The 20602-nt window shown below is 38.4% G+C and overlaps 2 protein-coding genes and 1 long non-coding RNA gene across 18 annotated transcripts in view; all 3 read left to right on the top strand.

Moving 5' to 3' along the window:
* The window catches only part of SCYL2 (SCY1 like pseudokinase 2), a 64290-nt gene extending 58252 nt beyond the window's left edge, over positions 1-6038 (top strand). For 9 of the 14 annotated variants that reach the window (XR_014804271.1, XR_014804270.1, XM_021092722.2 and 6 more), the window contains 5 exons: positions 63-163; positions 1618-1684; positions 1824-1919; positions 3272-3391; positions 4397-6038. Coding sequence is in view for 10 of the 14 variants with exons in the window: in XM_021092722.2 (XP_020948381.1) it covers positions 63-163; positions 1618-1684; positions 1824-1919; positions 3272-3391; positions 4397-5044 (1032 nt within the window). In the remaining 4 variants the exon portion in view is untranslated. The remainder of the gene's footprint in view (positions 1-62; positions 164-1617; positions 1685-1823; positions 1920-3271; positions 3392-4396) is intronic. The other 5 variants (XR_014804273.1, XM_021092724.2, XM_084957487.1 and 2 more) reach the window with 2 other exon arrangements.
* Positions 6039-7972: 1934 nt separating this feature from the next.
* LOC146403534 (uncharacterized) lies at positions 7973-9766 on the top strand. The gene is made up of 2 exons (XR_014804299.1): positions 7973-8156; positions 9024-9766. It is a non-coding gene; the product is annotated as an uncharacterized LOC146403534 (long non-coding RNA).
* A 1401-nt stretch (positions 9767-11167) lies between these two features.
* The window catches only part of SLC17A8 (solute carrier family 17 member 8), a 67843-nt gene continuing 58408 nt past the window's right edge, over positions 11168-20602 (top strand). Inside the window, exons 1-3 of one of the 3 annotated variants that reach the window (XM_084957494.1) lie at positions 11168-11693; positions 12495-12598; positions 20235-20443. In XM_084957494.1, the coding sequence (XP_084813620.1) occupies positions 20343-20443 (101 nt within the window). In that variant the 5' untranslated portion in view covers positions 11168-11693; positions 12495-12598; positions 20235-20342. Of the gene's footprint in view, positions 11694-12494; positions 12599-19680; positions 19888-19910; positions 20444-20602 lie in introns of those variants that run through there. The other 2 variants (XM_084957493.1, XM_084957492.1) reach the window with 2 other exon arrangements.

The raw sequence follows: 20602 nt of genomic DNA, 5'->3' as shown, positions 1-20602 counted from the left end.
ATTAGATTACCTTTGTTGCTAACTCGAAACATGATAATCATATCAATTTCTTATTATACCAGTTCAATTCTTTCATTTCCGTCATAAAAGAGATGCTTAATAGATTGGAGTCTGAACATAAGACTAAACTGGAGCAACTTCATATAATGCAAGAACAGCAGAAGTAAGTAGGTTGCATATGAATTGCATACGGTCCAGGACTAACATTAAAGTTATATCACAATTGATTTTCTGGAATATGGACTAGAAAAATTGAAGGATTTCAGTTTGACTGTATGTAAAAAACATAAAAATTTTCCAACGTGTTGACCTGAGTTGAAATACTGTGTTGTTCCAAATCTGATGTTGTTTTTGAATACGAAAGCATAATATAATCTTTGCATTTTTCTCTACATAAGGAAAATTCTGATTCTGAAAAAATGTCTTGTCACATTAGTCACTGGCATTGTAAACTTGGGGTGCTGATCACCAAGAGTACCACATAAAAATGTTTTTCAAATCTCTGAAACCCTGGTGGTTTGATTTCTCCCTTTCTCTTTTCTCTAACCCCAGAAACATTTATAGAGAATTCATTTCATATGTAGTACCACAACATCTACATCTTTTTTGTTTGTTTTTTTTAGGGAGGATTTTCTAAATTATTTGCACAATGCTAGTATTCAAAGGAGGAGGGGAAAGGTGAAAATTATTCAATGGAAAATCCCAGGTTCTATGATCAAATTGGCCATGCTTATGGCATGCAGAAGTTCACAGCAGTGACAGTGCTGGATCCTTAACTGCTAGGTCCACCAGGGAACTCCCAAATCTCCACTATATTCTTTGCCCCAGAGAAAAATGCATGATTTTAGACTACCCGTTAAAATTTAATCCTGAGCCTAAAGACATCCCAAAATCAGTAAAATTGATACCAATAATGGGCTAAGTCTCCCAAAAGAAACTTTTTAGCTTCTGCTCCAGTGTAAGAGGAAAGCTTTATGAAAGTAAATACACAGGGTGTAGAATGACATGAAATAGCCCTTTGTATGTACTAAGTATTCTGAGATGTATATATTTATAATGTTTGATGGATTTACTATATTAATATAGGAACCTGAAAAATCTTTAAAAATTATAACAGAAAAATTTCCTGTTTTTAAACTTGAGGTGTAAATGCACCTTCTCTTTTTCTTCTTTCTATCTAAATCTTACCCATTTTCAAGTTGTAGGTCTTGCCCACATCACTCATTCAGTGATTAGAACATTTATTGTTAGAATCACAGGTTCTGAACTAAATCATATTAAGTTCCTCATATCAGATCTTGTCTCTCAGGGAGCTATAACTCTCCAGTGGTAAGAACCATGCTTGCTTGGTTTTGTGACACCCTGAATAAATTGTCCGGTAAATCTCAAATATTGAGTTAAAAAAAAAAAAAAGAGGCTGGTATACAAATGTTACTTTTGAGGGCAAGCAGACACTAATAGTAGTAAATAATGAAAAAGATTGTGACTTTCCGTAAAGAATGAAGTTGAAGTTTAGATTATAATAAATTTCATGTGGATGAACTATTTTTAGTATGTGTATTTTAAAAATATGTATTTCTTATTATTGCTTTGTCATAAGCCAACTCTCTCTTACAGATCTTTGGATATAGGAAATCAAATGAATGCTTCTGAGGAGACAAAAGTTACAAATGTTGGGTCTCAGGTAAGAAAATATGTAGATTATTCTAATTTTGGTAAAAAATGCTTGACAGTATGCTTTATTTCCGGGGGTTCAGATCTTTAGGCATTGAAATCACAAGTTTGCGTTTTCATTCAGGTGATGGACGTTTTTTCTATTTCAGCAGATTGACAAAGTCTTTAACAGCATTGGAACAGACCTTTTGACTGGTGGTGAATCAGAAAATAAAGAGGATGGGTTACAGAATAAACATAAAAGAGTAAGTTTCTTTGCAGTTCTTTGAGTATTTGTATTTATATTATATGACTTCAATAAACTATAGATTTTTGTTGGGAAATATTGTTTACCTTAATAAGAAACATTCCTTAAATGTTTTTATGAAATTTAAAAGTTATCAGTGGATCATGACCTGACCCATGTTGAGAAATAACATGCTTAAGGTGTTTAACTTACTTTATTATTCAGTCTCCCATGTGGTAACATGGCTAGATCCACCTGACCTCTTTATCCTTTCTCTTGCACATTGCCAGTCACATCTTTTGATAAATTCTACAGTGTCTGCTCTGCTTCTGTTTTCAATAAATATGAGTACCTGTGTGTGTAGCCAAGAAATTACTGGACAATGTGGTTTATAGAATTGTTAAGAGCATATACTGTGAGCTAATAGGTTAGCAAAGATGTTGCAAGACAGACCTTAAAGATAACCAACAAGGACCTACTGTGTAGCACAGGGAACTATATTCAGTATCTTGTAATAACATATAATGGGTGAGGATCTAAAAAAAGAACATATATATATTTACATGTATATATGTAACTGACTCACTTTACTGTAGACCGGAAACTAACACATTATAAATCAGCTGTATTTCAATAAAAATCTTTAAAAACATATAAAAATAAATTAAAAAATGACCACCCTCCTCCCAAAAAAGAAAAAGGCATTGAATTTCATGCAGATATTACAGTGAAAGAAGTTGTTCATGTTAAAAAAAAAAAAAGTTTTTTTCTTTTCGTTTTTTTTTTCTTCTTTTTAGGGCCACACCTGTGGCATATGGAGGTTCCTAGACTAGGGATCTGTCTAATCAGAGCTGTTGCTGCCGGCCTACGCCAGAGCCACGGTAACCCCACGGTAACCCCAGGTCCAAGCTGTGTCTGTGTTCTACACCACAGCTCATGGTAATGCTTGATCGAGGCCAGGGATCAAACCCTCAACCTCATGGTTCTTGGAATTTGTTTTCACTGCACCACAATGGGAACTCCGAAAAAGAAGTTTTTTCCTTCTTACTTAAGCTTTTTTATGAGTTCCTAAAATATTTTTGGAGTGAGAGTACTATTGAACAAGAATCTCCTGATTTTTTAAAATGACATCACCTAATCAGTATTCTCATTGTCTGGGAAAAAAATGCTTCTATTTTAGCATGGATCCTGTGAGCTTCTACCTCAAGTTAAATCTAATGGTAATTCGAAACACTGGCAATCAGTGATACAGTAGTAGTTTGTAGACTACTTGATAGCATCAAAAATACCAGAAAAGAAATCTACTGTTTTACAAATGTACAAATGGAGTTATGAAGATGGCCAGTTGATTTTGTTTTGTTTTGTTTTAAGGCATCACTTACACTTGAAGAAAAACAAAAATTAGCAAAAGAACAGGAGCAGGCACAGAAGTTGAAAAGCCAGCAGCCTCTTAAACCACAAGTGCACACACCTATTGCTCCAGTCAAACAGGTCAGAGTTCATTTCTTTTGTGTAATTCAGGAATACGACTTTTAAGGAGTAAGGAAGTATAGAACTTTGTCTACCTAGTAGTGTTTTATAATAATGTATTTCAGAAAATACTGTTTATATGTAGTGTCTAATAAATATGGGCATGAAGGATTTTCCAACAACTCCTTAAGAGCCTGCCTAATGTATAAAGTTTTGAGATAATGCTTGTTACCAATAAAGAGGAAGCTAGATGAACAGAAGGTTTTCTTAAAAAATGTTAGGTCTCATGGTACTAGTTCAACTCTGTTCACTTTGAAATGATCAGGAATATTATATTCATGCATTTACATATTTTAGAGAAAAAACTGATTTTCAGTTTTTGTCTTTATCTGTTATGGTCAGGTTTGTAACTTGATTTAGGAATACTTACCTGTATGTTCTGACCAATATTTATTTCCTGCTGTGTTCCAGGCACTGTTCTAGGTGCTTATGTTATAGCAGTGATTAAGGTTTCTGCTTGTAGAAAGCTTACACTTTAGTGGTTTCAGAAATAATGTTATCTTAAAAGCTAGCTTTAAATTTTTTTTGTTACTTCTTAATCATTAAAATTCCTCCTCTAGGAAAAATCTTTGTGGGCCAAGAGGCAAAATAAAGAGTATTTTGTAGATACTTACATAAGAACAGAGAAAATAAATTTCAAAAAATATTTTTTGATAAAATTTATAGAGTATCATTTTCTGTAATACAGATCTACTGAGAAAAGTGCAATTCTGTTTTTTTATGGAGGGCAGCGGGGGAGAGATTTTATTAGAGTTCACAAGTTAATGTTTCCTGTCATCAAATTGTTTGCAAATGTTCATCTTTTAAAAAGCCTTACTAAAGTATGTGGCAAGCTGGATTTGGCCATGGTTAGCAGTCTGTTGAGCTTATTTTTAACTCGTCCTTTAAAAGATAATTTATCAAATGTTTTGATTTTAAACTAAGTTGGAATTCTTGGAGATAAAGTAATTTCCTCATATTTTTCAGACTAAGGACCTGACAGACACATTGATGGATAATATGTCATCTTTGACCAATCTTTCTGTTAGTACCCCTAAAATTTCTTCTTCAAGTACCTTCACTTCTGTTCCTTCCACGGGCCTTGGCATGATGTTTTCTACTCCAATCGATAATACAAAGAGAAATTTAACCAATGGCCTAAATGCTAACATGGGCTTTCAGACTTCAGGATTCAACATGCCGGTTAATACAAATCAGAACTTCTTCAGTGGTCCAAGCACACCTGGAGTGACCAAGATGACATTGGGAGGAACACCTTCCACTTTGCCGAACTTCAATGCTGTGAGTGTTCCTCCCGCTGGTGCGAAGCAGACTCAACAGAGACCCACAGATATGTCTGCTCTTAACAATCTCTTTGGCCCTCAGAAACCCAAAGTTAGCATGAACCAGTTATCACAACAGAAACCAAATCAGTGGCTTAATCAGTTTGTACCTCCTCAAGGGTCTCCAGGTATGGGCAGTTCGGTGATGGGAACACCGATGAACACGATAGGACAGTCTGCCTTCGGTATGCAGGCTAATCCTTTCTTTAACCCACAGAACTTTGCACAGCCACCGACTACTATGACCAATAGCAGTTCAGCTAGCAATGATTTAAAAGATCTTTTTGGGTGAGGTGTCTTGCTCCTACTTTTGAAGGATCACTTCAGTTTTAATCATGGGTGAGTTGATTTACGTATTTATACAGTTGGCTTGGAGGAACTACTTCCATGGGAAAGTGAATCGTTCTATGGCAGGAAAAAGCCTGTTTTCATGCCAGCATAATAGTTGTATGGACTCCTACCAGTTGAGGTTTTTAAAGCTTTGAGGATTTTTTTTCCTCTTACCAACTCCTCTTCAGGTTTTTAAAAGACCCAACCCATATCAGTCTCAATGAGAAAAAAAGATACCTGAGTATCCTGAATAGCAGAATTTTTAAATCAAATGTTTATTTTGCTTGTAAATCTTGGTGTTAATTAAAAATTGAGTTGATGGTAATTGCAAGTTTCATCTATTAAGTAATACATGGTACACAATCTGTCTTCACAGGTCATTAGTCCTCATTTTAATATGTGAAAAATCTTGATGCTATATTGATTTGTTTGCATTTAATGTGACTTTGAGTGAGAAAAGGATAAACATAATGAAAAGGATCAGGTCATTTGCTTTTTCCAATCTTATTACTTCTCAGATGAGCTAATGTTTAGTAGAAAAGACTGAGCAAATACTGCAAAATTTAACCTTGATTTCATTGGTTTAAGCTACAGGCATCATTAACCATCATAAATGCAAACTAATCATTGTAAATTATATTTTAGCATGGTCTGCCTCAAATAGTAATGTATTTTTCTGCATTTACTTGGGTCTGTTTAGAATCATTTTTTTTCCTATTGTATCACAGACAGAAGAGGTATGTACTGATTTGTACAGATATTTGACAAAGCCACTGATGTCCTTTCCCTGACTACTGCCTTCATATTTCATTTTGAGTTCAAACTTCTGAGGTTGCAGCATAGATGAATTGCATTTTCAAAAGGAGATTTGTAAGAATTAAACTATATTTAATGAGTAAACTTTTGAGATTTCTGCTGTATTGTTTCAAATGTAATAAACTTTACCTCTGTAAAAATGAGCACTTGTATCTTCTGGTTACCAACAGATTACTTTTCATCGTGTTATGATAAAGTCTGACTTCATCAATTACTGCATCTGAAATTTAATTCTTTTCTAGGAATTTCAGGACCTTTCATTCATACATTTCTGTGTCTGTAATTAGCCATTTTTAGGAAGGAAAGAATAAATTCTTCTAACAGGGAACATGCTTTCTTTTTCAAAGCCTTTCTCTGAGACTCCTCTTTGATTTGTTGATTAGCTAGCCACGGAGTCTTTATGCTATAAATGTCATTTGTATTTTATTAAATTATATTCCATCATTACATTATAACTTTAAATTGATCTTTCAGAGAGAACTATATATAATTGCTGCCATATTTTGTGGTTCTTAATTATCTGAAACCAGCAGTCATTTAAAAGAAATCATACAAAGTTTAGTGTGCTGACACTATATTTATTCATTGAAAAATTTATATACACACAGGGATCATACAGTACTTGATTATAAAATGTAATTTGGTTATAATATTGCTGGCAACATTCAGTTAGAGGATACTTTAAAAAATAAAAAATCATCTTTCTGTTTGGGTTCTCTTTGACCTATACTTTATTATATAATTTTAGTAAAAGGACTCATAGGAATGCTGAAAAAACTTACGCAAGAAATGAAAAGTACTAGGAAGATCAAATATTTTTGGCAAATATACTCATACCTTGACCAGATTATCTGTCTTGTTTGTAAACAGTATCTATCTTGAGAAAAGTTTACATGTGGAATAAAATTGCTTAATGTTGAAAAATTTTCCTTTGTAACAATTCTAGTCACTGTTCATTAGGAAATTGCTTTATATTCTGTAAAGTAACTTGTGGTGAACTCCTAAGCAGAAGGAAAACTTAATATAACAATTTATATAATTTGAACTTCTAAATATAGATTATTTGAAAAATATATGTAATTCTTAGGTAATTTTCAAATCTTGATATTTGCTTATTCATTGAGGTAATGGTGCTACATTTTAAGAAAAATTTCTACATTGTTCCTACAGAATTTCTTGAAGGTATTTTGTTTAAATCATTTCTATCAGTTGAACTGTTACCACTGCCTTTTTCTGTTGCGAAATTGCCTCTTAAAATAGTGCTATTTTTAGGCTTATATTTCTCTGTGAACAAAATTTTCAAAGTACGAGATCACCTTAAAGTTATTTTAGATATCGACAGCATTTGAATCCCTTGTGCTTAGAGTAGAAAATTGGTAGGTTAAAAAGCCCATGTAGACAAAAAATACAAGACAGATTCCCTTTTATTTGAATTGTTTCTTTATTCTCCTAATGCTAAAGTGTGTGAAATATGTAGAGGATGTACAAAAGGAAATGAAAATAGACTTTGTACTTGGCTGGAGTTTATTTGTTTTGTTTTTATTTTGGAGCACTTATAACCCTTCTTTTCACCTGAATAAGTTAAGGAAGTAGGGGATTTTTTTTTTTTTTTAACCTGTAAAAATACCTCACATGATTGCTTTTACATATTAAAGGAACAGGTATATGTGAAAGTACCTGAGAGCAAGCACAGGGTATGCACCAAATAAATTTCAGCTTTGATAAAACTTTACATATTAAGTTGTGATTTCATGCTTTGTTATTTACTTATCTTGAAATAATTTAGAACAAAACAAATCTATAACATTTCAAACTCTATAGGACTCTAAGAGTATTTATGTTAGTGGCTTTAAACTATAACACTCAGTAAGAAATATATATTATATTACAAACTTAAGTATATGAAATTTATACTTGAAGCAGACGTTTCTGAAAATCTTTAATATATATAGTGTACTCTGATTTTTTTAAAAAGTTCTTTCCTATTAATGAAAAAACTGGTTACAATCTCTACAAGGATTTCATTTTGTAGTTTGAGTAAAACTGACATAATTCTGCACTCTCTCTCCCCAAGCAGATGTAGAAACAAGAGGGTCAGAGATTTACATGGCCTAACCCAAGGAAGGTCAGAGTCAGGAATACAGAAGCTAGATTTTTTTCTGATCTGCGGTCCAATGCCCTCTACCATATTGGCATCCTTTATGTCCTTTATTGTATGAATTCTTCTGGAGTTGCTTTTGTGGAGACAGTTTAATGTAGTAAGTATTATGTATTCAGTATTTATTTGGCACCGTAAATATATCTATGTTAGAAAAATTGACATTGAAAAGGGAGATGATGGAACAGAAATGTAAATAGTCAAAACCAGCTTCTGGGCTGCTGCTCTGAATTGTGGATGAGGATGGTTGGGGGAACCAGGTTAGCAGTGCTTGCAGTACCCAGACATGTAGGAATTAAAGCATATAACCTCGAGGAGGGGACGGTGTGGTTGAAAAAGACATTTCACCAAAATGGAGCTTGTTAGATATTAGTAATTTCTTCTGCCCAAAGTAGCTTAGTTTCTCCAGCCATTCAGGGAGGATTTAACTACTTGGAGTGCAGAACATGTATGTAATTTAAAATTTTTTAGTAATCACATTAAAAAGTAAAAGCAGAAGACATTGTAATAACTTATTTAACTGAACAAAGAAAGTATCTTTTCAAGATGGAATTGATTCAAGAGTTAATGATACTATTTTATATATATTTTTTGTACTTAGTCTTGCGATCCAGTATGTATATTTTACACTTAGGACATCTCAGTTGTCAGGCTAGTCACATTTTGAGTACTCAGTAGCCACATGTGACAGGTAGCTACTGTATTAGATCTTGTAGGTATCTATGGAAGGTAAAAAGCCAAAAGACTGAACTGTGGCAGCTGCCCACTTAGTGTCTCCCAGCTCCAAATCCATCCTTCTCTGCCCTGCTCTGATACTGGAGCTGGACCCTATATACACGTCTCTTTGGCCAGCTTGGCAGAATATTAGTCTTCATTGGTAAAGGGCCCTGAAGTGGCACTGCAAAGCAATAGCAACAAGAAGTCACTTCTCTTCTGGATTCTGGTTCTCCATTTTTATTCACTACAGGAGCCCAGCAGTCCCAGCAGAGAAGCCCCAGCTGTGCCTCAGTCACACTCTCCCTCTTTGGAACAGCTCCCGTGGGCTGCTTTCCACCACTCCCTCAAGCAGCTGTCTCCCATGCTGGCCCTCTGACAAGATTCTTCACCACTGGAGGGCTGAATGTTCCTGTGGAGGCCACGCCTTTACTGAAGTCTGGTGCTCAGACCGAGGGGTTGGAGTCTGGGAAAGAGAGCCTCTCCTAGTTCTTAGTTCCTTAATTTTCTTTTTACTTTCTTCCAGCTGCCTTTTTTTTCCCCCCCAACTGTTACTTCTGAACTCCTCCTTAGAATCATTTTCTTTTTCTTTTTAGCGCCACACTGGCAGCCAGGCTAGGGGTCAAATTGGAGCTGCAGCTGACACCAGAGCCACAGCAACACCAGATCCAAGCAGCATCTGTGGCCTATGCTGCAATGTTAACCCATAGAGCAAGGCCAGGGATTGAACCCCCATCCTCAGAGACAACATCAGGTCCTTAACCCGCTGAGCCACAATGGGAACTCCCAGAATTCTCTTCTATGCTTTTAAATAGCCACCTACTAGTTAACAGTTATTAAAATTTCCCAGTTTTTGTCTCCTGACTTCATTTTCACCAAGACCCCTCAATCAAGCCATTTAAAAGCGGGGCCATAAGATATGAATTTATGTGGCTAACAAAAGCCATAGGGAATTACATATATGCAGCTCATATTAAAACTTTCTAAAAGTTCTTTTGAGATGTGCCTTGAGTAGAAATATGATTTAGTTCCTTTTATATCTATTTGATGCAATTTCAATTTTTCTCCTTTTTTCTCTTTTTTGGATATACATTCTTTTGTGTGGTGGCCTAGGTTGGGAAAGCCAAACACTGCATGGCTTTCATATCAAAGTAAATGAGATGGAGGCTGTAACTCTGTAATGTTCAGAGTTTGAATGTGGGAATCAACATTTATGCAGGTCCCTTTCAAGTCCCTGCCAGTCTGTAAATGCAGTGATCAGACACAAGTCATATATGAGGCATGTCCACAGGCACATTAGGAGCATAAAGTGCATGAACTTTGGAGCCAGGTAAAGTTGGGGTTTAGGGGGGTATGTTTAAAAATTATTTCAGGCTAAAATAGCATTCTTGGTCTGTGAAGGTGGGATGAGTTGCTTTACATGGTTGTTCAGTTAGTACAGATCCAAAGTAGTTTTTTTTTTTTTCTTTTCTTTTGATCTTTTTGGGCCACACCCATGGCATATGGAGGTTCCCAGGCTAGAGGTCTAATCAGAGCTGTTGCTGCTGGCCTACACCACAGCCACAGCAATGCGGGATCCAAGCCGAGTCTGCGACCTACACCACAGCTCACAGCAACACTGGATCCTTAACCCACTGAGCAAGGCCAGGGATTGAACCTGCAACCTCATGGGTTCCTTAACCACTGTGCCATGATGGGAACTCCCCAAAGTATAGTTTTTAAGAGAATTGTGTCTCTCACAAGGTCACTTTGTCTCTAAGATGACTTTTGTGAAGAGGAAAGGCCTCCCGCTGAGATGGTATCCTCATTAGACTGCTCCAGTTTCTGCAGGGGATGGCATCTTTTCCCCAGCTCAAGTGATCATAATAGGCCTGTGCCTGATAGGTAATGATATCTATACCTGGATACTTAGCAGAGAACAACTCTAGCTCTCCATTGCCCATCATTCAAAAATCTCGAAAGGTTTATGGAGGAGACCAAAAATGGAGTCCAACCATTTCTCTAGAAATTCTGAATGAAATTAAACCCACTGTGAAGATCTTTGTGCCTAGGTTGCTTTGTTTTGGCCACATGTCAGTTTCCTTTGCCACACTCAAGCTGAGCTTTGGACTGTATTGTGAAACTTATTTTCATGCCAAGGGTGACACTGGATCACCAACATACAATGCTTCCTTGAGGACCCACAGGAGAAATTTCAGCTTTCAGTTCATGAGTAAATGTGCTTCTAAGCACTAGTTTGCCCTTATCTCTTAATGTCTCTGAATAATGTAGCAAATGACATGTTAACAGCTGGGGAGTTCCAGCCAAATTTGCAGTCTAGCTATAGCAAAAGTATACAGGATGTTAATTGCATGTGTTGTTCAGTACTTACCTTCTGGCTTTAACTGATTTTTTTTTTTTTTTTTTTTTTTTTTTTTTTGCCTTCTGTCTTTTTTTAGGGCTGCACCCACAGCTCATTGAGGTTCCCAGGCTAGGGGTCGAATCCGAGCTGTAGCTGCTGGCCTGTGCCACAACCACAGTAACACAGGATCCGAGCCGTGTCTGCAACCTACACCACAGCCCACGGCAATGCCAGATCCCCAACCCAGTGAGCAAGGCCAGCAATTGAACCCACGTCTCCATGAATACTAGTTGGGTTCGCTAACCACAGAGCCAAGATGGGAACTCCTGATTTTTGAAATTCTCATTTCTCCTTTGCTCTGATTTCCATTTTTAAAAAAGGTTTTGTATCATGTTCTTAGAAATGCTCCTTTTGGAATAAGGTCAAGTGTAAGTATGGAGTGAATGAGTTTAAATCTTGTCTCTTTCACTAACTGACCGGAATAAGTTTTCTCAGCTATGAAAATGAGGATCACATCTTACAGGCTTATTAGGATTAAGTGAAGGAAAAGTGCGAAGCACCTGACAAGGCTCTTGACATATGGTAAGTGCTTGATAGATATCTCCATCCACCTTTCTTACGACGGATAGAAGCCTCTAACATAATATCTGCTTGAATGAAGACAGATACCGCGCCCCACATTATTTGAGTACATTTGTTCTTCAGAAAACAAGCCAAAAATAGGTTATAGGCTTGGCACTGTGAGATTCTTGGGACACAAATAGTAGTGAAATAGAGGCTTTGTCTTCAAGGAATTTGCACTGTGGTTATGAAAATAGCTGAGTAAGCTGACAATTATAGGACAGTGTGGTATGTGCTGTGACAAATTACACAGGAGGGAAGGCTTCTTCAGAGGAGATGGGGCCTGAGCTCAACTTTGTGGTAGCATTTTAAAAATTGTTTTTGGTGCTAATGACTGCTTAGGAATTAATTTTCCCAAATTAAGCTGCACACAATGGGAGGGGATTAAAGCAGGTAACTCCCAAAGTCCTTTTGAATTCTAAGATTACATGAAAACTGTTCGAATTAAAGTCAAATGATTTGATTACCAAAGTGGAATTAATGTTGGCTGAATAAGCCCAGAATGACACCAATGTAAGGAGTAAAATAAGTGAGCTAAAGTGGGTTTTTTTAAGTCATAATTATGCTTTGTTGCCTCTTTAAGAAGTTGGAGAATCTATGCTTGTGAGCTCAATAAAGATAAACCAAATAAATCTACTCCTTTAAAACAGTGGTTGGTTTCTGGGGGAAAAATGTCTGGCATTAATGTATTTAGTCTGTAAACCACCAGATGTCACTGTCTCCCAAGTAATGACCCATTACATTTTTTTTTTTTTTTTTCAGGTACATTTTTGAACATTGACAGACAAGCTGTGACAGATTGATGTCTGGCTTGTAATATTGACTCTGTAAGAAGGCTAGGATCTCACAGGAAGTACTTGTCAGAGGTGTGTAGGTTTGTTCCATCTTGATTTTTTCTCTTTTTCTTTTTTCTTTTTCAGCTACACCCATGGCGTAGGGAAGTTCCCGGGCCAGGGACTGAATCCGAGTCACATCCGCGACTGTGCCACACCTGCAGCAACGCCAGATCCATAACCCACTGCCACAGGGACAAGCCAGTTTATTAACCCATGGCGCCAGAGTGGGAACTCCTCCATACTGATTCTAGATATATGAGCTCTGTCCTCTATTTGACGTATTGAAATTAACCTGGACACTCTGGATTTTTTCCTGTGTTTTCAAGAAAAGTGAAAGTGGTAAAAAATTCTCTAAAATGTCCTCTCTGATCCTGACTTCCTCCCTCCCACGTTTTCAGGTTGCATTATTATGATGCAACTATATCATAATACTACATTTATCATCAGGGTTTCTGTGTTTTATCTCAGACACAATCTAAGATATATTTGAAGTCAACTTTCATGATGCATAGAGCAAAACTGGAATGTTTCCATGCTATAATAATGTTGGATGAAGTGAACAAGTATTTGCCCAATTTACACACAAATAGGGATATCCACTGAACCAATATATACCAATATATAGTGGGCAGTAACACATTAAAGAAAAAAGTTATCTTTACTGCCAGAAAACATGCTCAAAAATTGGTAATCGAGTATCTTGTGTTGGGGGCTGTGGGCATGGGATTCTCCAAGACAAAAGGGTTAGTAATTTGGTAAAGGCAGCCGTGACAGCCAGCGGATGAATAGGTGGATATGATTTCTGCTTCAATTCTGCCCAGTACCTCTAAAGAACTAAGTACTTCGCTCATTTTTCTCTGTGCCCATTGGCTTCAACAGTAAAGTGATGTAATTTGCCTAGCCTAATTCTCTAGGTAGTTATAATCTCAAAGGAGCAGTGAAGGATGAAGTTCACACATTTCATAAATATAAGGAATTCATATAAATTCTATGAAAAATGCAAAATACTCAAATTATTCCATGCTGTGAAAAGACATCCTACATTTCTGTATTTTGATTATTTGACTTTATTTAAAGTTTTTGTTAGTAGGTAATTTTTGCCTTAACTGGGAAAAATTCATTTTCATTAATTGGGAAAATTTTTAATTTTTATTAATTGGGGAAAATATTTAATTAGTTACGTTGAGGAATGGAATTTGGAACTTACTGTGTTTCGAGGGTGTTCATGTATGCCGCCTTATGTTTGTAAAGCATTATAGAGAGGTTTTTTTTTTAATAATGGTCTCTCAATTCTAAAGTTAAATTACAAGAGAATTTGGCATTTGACCAGCTCAGTGCAGTGCGGGGGCCCATCCCTGGTCCATCTAGCAGTGTCAGAGGGGATGGGAAGCAATATAACATATATGGGACTTCCAGAGGCCTGTTGCCATAAAAGAGGAGGGGGACGAGAAGGGGAGGAAAGTTCCCTGAGAAGGAGGAATTGCTATAATCTGGGCAAGCTCCTTGAAAGATATCCTAGTCGGTATTATTTTCTGAAGGGAAGAGGTTTTTTTCTGTACAGAATCATGGGAGGTCACCAAATACATGTTAAGGGCTGGATTTTTTCCTAATGAATATTTGGTCTGCATATCCCCCGCATAGACCAAAGCTTTAGTTTTGCGGCCCTTGTGTTTCTGCTCCATACATAATTTCCTCTGCCTTTGCTGTGTTTGATATTTTGAGATGGGGACTGCATGTTCTACTGCTCCTCTGTAACAACTAAACTGTATAAATTTAGCTCATGATCATTGTTCCAGCCTTGTTTTCTACCATGAAGTACACTCATCCAGCTCTGACACTCTGCAAGTTTCCCCAGGTGCCAGGCTCTCTCGTACAAATCTTTGATCCCACGTTTTTTTTTATTTTATTTGCCTCACTCTTTCTCATCCCTGAAAGCTTAATGCTATTGTCCCCTCTTCTAGGAAACCCTCTCCCATTCTCATTTGCAAGCTAGTTAGGTGTCCTTACCTGTGGTCCCATTGCCATGTGTTGTCACTCACTATACCATACAGGTTCATTCATTTTCTTGTTTATTCCTTCAAGGGAAATACCACGGTTCAACCTCTATCACCAGTGCCTGAGAAAGGGCTGCCACATTGTAGGCCCTCAAGAGAAGGAACAAGTGAATAAATGAATAAAATGAGCCTCAGTTCTGGAACGTCTGGCTTTATATTTTCTCATCTTGATCATCAACAGTTCTGGCGTAGAAGCTAAGGATATAGGCTCTGATGTCAGACTTCTTGGGTCCATATCCTATCTCTGCCTAGTTTCCTAACTGTATGAACTTGATCAAGTTTCCTTAAAATCTCTGTGCCTCAATTTCCTCGTCTGTAGATGATATAATGATGATGCTTATCTGAGTCATTGTCAATGAGTTAAGTGCTTAAAATTTGGCACCTAGAGAGTCCTCTGAAAATGTTAGTTATTATTATAAACCATCTAAATCAATACACACAAACCTTGTAGATTCAGGTGTGTTTCATGAGCAATACATTCTGCAGAAATGGTTAGTGCTCTTAGCAGTCATTGACCCTTAAGAGGTCTTTCCCTAGGCGCACTTCCATTATGTGTTCTAAGAGATTAGTAACCTAAGGGTATCTAGAGGTTGAGGGATGCATTAGAAACTTCACCAGGGAATGCTTTCTGTAGCAAGAGAGTGTATTTATCATTATTTTTTTTTCGTTTTACTTCTTATGGAAGTTCCCAGGCTAGGGGTCGAATTGGAACTACAGCTGCAGGCCTACACCATAGCCGTGGCAATACCAGATCTGAGCCGCATCTGTGACCTATGCCACAGCTTGCAGCAATGCCAGATCCTTAACCCACTGAGCGAGGCCAGGGATTGAACCCTCATCCTCACTCTATTGGGTTCTTAACCTGCTGAGCCACAATGGAAACTCCAATAATTTAATTGTACTTGCTTTTGATGTATGAGTGAGCTTTCTGGAGACAGGTAAAGACTTGGTAGTGTGATTAGATTATGTGTTTTCCAGGAGTCTTAGCATTCTCAGCCTTGAGGGGTTGTGGATGGCAAGCTTGGTGGCCCAAAACTATGTATTTTTTTTTTTTCTTTCAATGTTCTTTCTCTCTCACTCTTTTTTAAAACATTTATTTTGTTGAAGTATGGTTAATTTATAATGTTGTATTTATGGTTACAGCAGAGTAATTTAGTTATACATATACACAATAGTTTGCACCTGCTAATTCCAAACTCCCAGTCCATTCCTCTCCCATCCCATCCTCTTGGCAATCACAAGTCTGTTCTCTATGTCTGTAAGTCTATTTCTCTTTCATAGATAAGTTCATTTGTGTCATAGTTTAGATTCCACACATAAGTGATATCATATGGTATTTGTCTTTTTCTGATATCTCTAAGTCCACCCATGTTGCTACAAATGGCATTATTTCATTCTTTTTTATGGCTCAGTACTATTCCATCGTATATGCATACTACGTCTTTATCCATTCATATGTCGAGGGACTTTAGGTTGCTTCTATGTCTTGGCTATTGTAAATAGTGGTGCAATAAACATTGGAAGTGGATGTATCTTTTCGAATTATGGTTTTGTCAGATAGATGCCCAGGAGTGGGATTCAGGATCATGTGGCAACTCTGTTTTTAGTTTTTAGAGAAACCTGCATACTGTTTTCCATCGTGGCTCTACCAATTTATATTCCCATCATCAGTGTGGGAAGATTCCTTTTTCTCCATACCTTCTCTAGCATTTGTTATCTGTAGACTTTTTAATGAGGGCGATTCTGACCAGTATGAGATGATACCTCATTGTAGTTTTGACTTGCATTTATCTAACAATTAGCAATGCTGAGCATTTTTTCATGTGCCTGTTGGCCATCTGTATGTCTTTTTTGGGGAAATGTCTATTTAGATTTTTGGCCTTTTTTTGGTCTTTTTCTAGGGCCGCATCTGCAGCATATGGAGATTCCCAGGCTAGGGGTCTAATCAGAGCTGTAGCCACCGGCCTACACCAGGGCCACAGCCATGTGGGATCCAAGCCGCATCTGTGACCTACACCACAGCTCACGGCAACACCATATCCTTAACCCACTGAGCGAGGCCAGGGATCAAACCCGAAACCTCATGGTTTCTAGTCAGATTCGTTAACCACTGCGCGCCACAACAGGAACTCCTGGCCCATTTGTTGATTGGGTTTTTGTTTTGATTTTCTACAAAGGTGCTAAAGCAACTCATTGGAGAAAGGATAGCCTTTCTAATAAGTGGTTCTGGAGCAACTGGTTGACCACATGGAAAAGGATGAACTTAGATGTTTATCTGATTCCATACATTCAAATGAACTCAAAATGGGTCATGGACTGAAGTGTAAGAGATGAAATAATTAAACTTTTAGGGAAAAAAATAAAGAAGATCTTCAAAACCTCAGGTTAGGCAAAGATTTCGTAGGTATGTGAACAAAGTATAGTCAATGAAGGGACAAAAATTGATACATTGGACTTACCTCATCAAAACTGAAAATGTTTGCACTTCCAAACACAGCATGAAGAAAATGAAAAGACAAGCAGCACTCTGGGAGAAAATATTTACAAATCATATTATCTGATAAAAGATTTGTACTGCAAATATATACTTATACACCTCAATAAGAAAGCAAAATACTCGTTTTGAAAATGAGCAAAATATTTGAATAGAAATTTTACTAAAAAATGATGTGAAATGACTAACAAGCACATCAAAATATGGTCAAGGTCATTAGTCATTAGGAAGATGCAAATTAAAACCACAAGAGATACCATTTCATACTCACTAGAATGACTATACCGAGACAGACAATAGGAGTTCTCTTGTGGTGCTAAGGGTTAAGTATCTGGTGGTGTCACTGCAGTGGCTTGGGTTACTGCTGTGGCAGGGGTTTAACCCCTGGCTTGGGAACATGCTGTGGGTGCAGCCGAGAAAAGAAAAAAAGATAGCAGATATTGGTAAGGAGGTCAGAAATGGGAGCCCTCATACATGCCAGTGGGAATGTAAAATATTGGACCACTTTGGAAAATAATTTGGCAGTTTCTTAAAGGTTTAAACATATACAGTCCACAAATTCTATGCCTGGGTATTTCCCCAAGAGAAATGAAAAGATTTGTCCACAGAAAGATTTGCATGCAAATGGTCTTAACAGTTTTATTGGTAATAGCCAGAGACTAGAAGCAAAACCTAAATATTCACCAACAGGTCAATGGAGAGACACAATGTAGTATGCCCATACAATGAAATATTCCACAGAAAGCAAAAAGAGGAAAAAACTACTCATACAGTTGGCACATGGACAGACCTGAAACTCACTATAGTAAGTGGAAGAAGCCAGACGCAAGAGACCATATATTGTATGGTGTGCAGTGTGTTGATTCCATATATAGGAAATGTCTAGTAAAGGCAAATCTATAGAGACAGAAAGATTGATGGTTGCTTGGGGCGGGGGGCGGGGGAGGCCAGTACGAACAGCAAATATGAAGGATCTCATTGAATGAGAGAAACATTCTGTCCACTTCATGCTTTATGGTGATTCTTGCACAATGTGGTAAATTTACTAAAAATCACTGACTGTCCACTTGAAATGGGTGAAATATGATATGCAAAATATACCTTAGTTAAAGTTGGAGGGGGTAGTATGGGTCGTGGGGGGTGGTGGGGGGAAGAAGAGAAGAGGGAGAGAGAGAGGGAGAGAGAGAGAAAGAGAGAATGAGAATAAGAGCAGGCTGGCCTGAGCCAGGCTGTTTGGATCTGACATTACTAAGTCTAATGTGTCTTTGCTTCATTTTCCTGTCAGTGAAGTTGGGAAAAATAATAACTACCCACCAAGCAGTATTGGGAAGATTGTGATAATATATAAATAATACTTAACATAGAGAGCTCAATAAATATTAGCCACCACCATCAGCATCATAGTTATTAAGCTACCAATGATCCAGCTCTGATTTAGATCAACTTAATTCAAATCCTGGGAGAAGAATTTGGACTGTGGCTTGCAGCGGGTAGTGGCCGGTCTTGTGGAAATGACTCCTGGGGAGTCTGAGACTCTAAAGTGCAGGATCTGTCAATCCCATGCCGACTGGGGGATTGGGACCCTGTAGCCTCACAGACGAAGGCTGTTTCTTCATGGCATCATCATTTATGGTGGGGTCATCCTGCGGCCCATAAATGTGGGAGCAACACACGGTATTTCTTCCCCAGATCAACAGTGATTTATGTTATACCACTGCCTGCCAGGTCTTCCTGGCTCGGAGGACAGGGGACTTGGGAGCACAGGAAGGACAGATAATCTCATGAGGGTTTCTAGAGGAAGTGTTGTCTCTGTGAGACTTGAGCATTCCTTGACATTTTCCAGATGAAGGGTTACCCAGGCAGAGGGTAGAGTTTGAGTAAACCCCAGACATGATAGGGAGCTTGTTGTTTTGTTTGTTTGTTTTTTGTTTTTTTCATCTTTTTGCCATTTCTTGGGCCGCTCCTGTGGCATATGGAGGTTCTCAGGCTAGGGGTCTAATCGGAGCTATAGCCACCGGCCTACGCCAGAGCCACAGCAACTCAGGATCTGAGCTGGGTCTGCAACCTACACCGCAGCAACGCTGGATCCTTAACCCATTGAGCAAGCCAGGGATTGAACCTGCAACCTCATGGTTCCTAGTCAGATTCGTTAACCACTGAGCCACGATGGGAACTCTGATAGGGAGCTTGTTGAACTCAGTGAAGTGCTGGTGTGAAGAGCAGAGTGCCAGGGAACAAGACTGGAGTCCCACAGAGGGACCTCTGTGCTGTGATGAAGAACTTGGATTTTTCTGAGGACAGTGGGGACCAGTGAAGGGTACTGAGCAGGTTCTAGGACTGGCTCAGCTGCCTTCAGTTCAATGGTCCCAGTGGCACTTACACACCATACCTCAAGTGATCCTGCCATGTTGATCAGGAGCAGATAAATGCCCTCCTAGAGGTTTGTGGCCTGAGTTTTGCATTTAGCCTCCTTGAGTGCAAGTGTTCCTTCAAGGACTGCATCCATACTGGTGTCTGGCAGAAAAAACGGTTTCATGGCTCTCACGAGGGGCCTAAAAGGCCGTAATGTGGTGACTGAGAGCTTGTCTTCAGGGCTAGACCTCAGAAAAGCAGAGGCTTATAAATGTATGCTTACTTTTACTTCGCCCTGGGTGCCTGCTCAAGCTAAGAGCCCATTAATAAGCCCCAGCAGCTGAGGGGCAGGTATTGTGCCGGTTACTATGGCATCACCTTGGAAAGGATCACTCAGTGAGAGCCACAGCCGAGCCGAGGTAGGCAGGAGGGGTATGTGGTCAGAAGCTGCAGGAGGGGCTGGAGAGAGGCTGCAGATGCTGTCGCTGGTCTCAGGACACCTCGTGGGCTGGAACCCACTTTAGCTTCTCCAGCTGCAACCCAGGGAGGGAGCCAGGCTGCGCTCAGCCTGAGAGTGGCTGCCTGAGATAGCACCAGAGGCTGCTGCTGAGCTGGGAGCTGAAAGGGGCTGAATTCCCAGTTGCAGACTACTTAGCCTCTCCTTTTTTGGGGGGTGGGGGGGTATTGTCTCTTCTTGAGAGATCTGGGCTGGGGTTCATCTCCTTTTTGATTTTATGTAGTCACCTCCATGAGAACTGACTTCCAGGTGTTCATCGGGGAAAGCAGAGTGGTCCCCGTGCTGGAAACAAGAAAGGATGACAGTTTCTGAGACTGACTGTTGACGGCTTGGAGGTACCCACACCCCCCATTCAAAATGCCTTTCAAAGCATTTGATACCTTCAAAGAAAAAATTTTGAAACCTGGAAAGGAAGGAGTGAAGAACGCTGTGGGAGATTCGTTGGGGATTTTACAAAGGTAAAGTTTGAATGCAAACTTTAGGTTTATTTATGAGTAGCCTCACGTTGCTGGTGTTTGAGAGATTTTGCTTCATGTTTTTAAAGCCACATTTTAAAAATGAGTGGGTGGGTCGAATTAGAGGGCTTCTGGAGCCCCTTCTAGCTCCAACAGACTACA

The sequence above is a fragment of the Sus scrofa genome, chromosome 5 (assembly GCF_054392235.1).
Source record: "Sus scrofa isolate SSC_HxYL_T2T_F1_AM1 chromosome 5, Sscrofa_HxYL_maternal_Yorkshire_Landrace_v2.0, whole genome shotgun sequence".
Classification (NCBI taxonomy): Eukaryota; Metazoa; Chordata; class Mammalia; order Artiodactyla; family Suidae; genus Sus; species Sus scrofa.
This window is presented reverse-complemented; position numbering and strand designations above follow the sequence as displayed.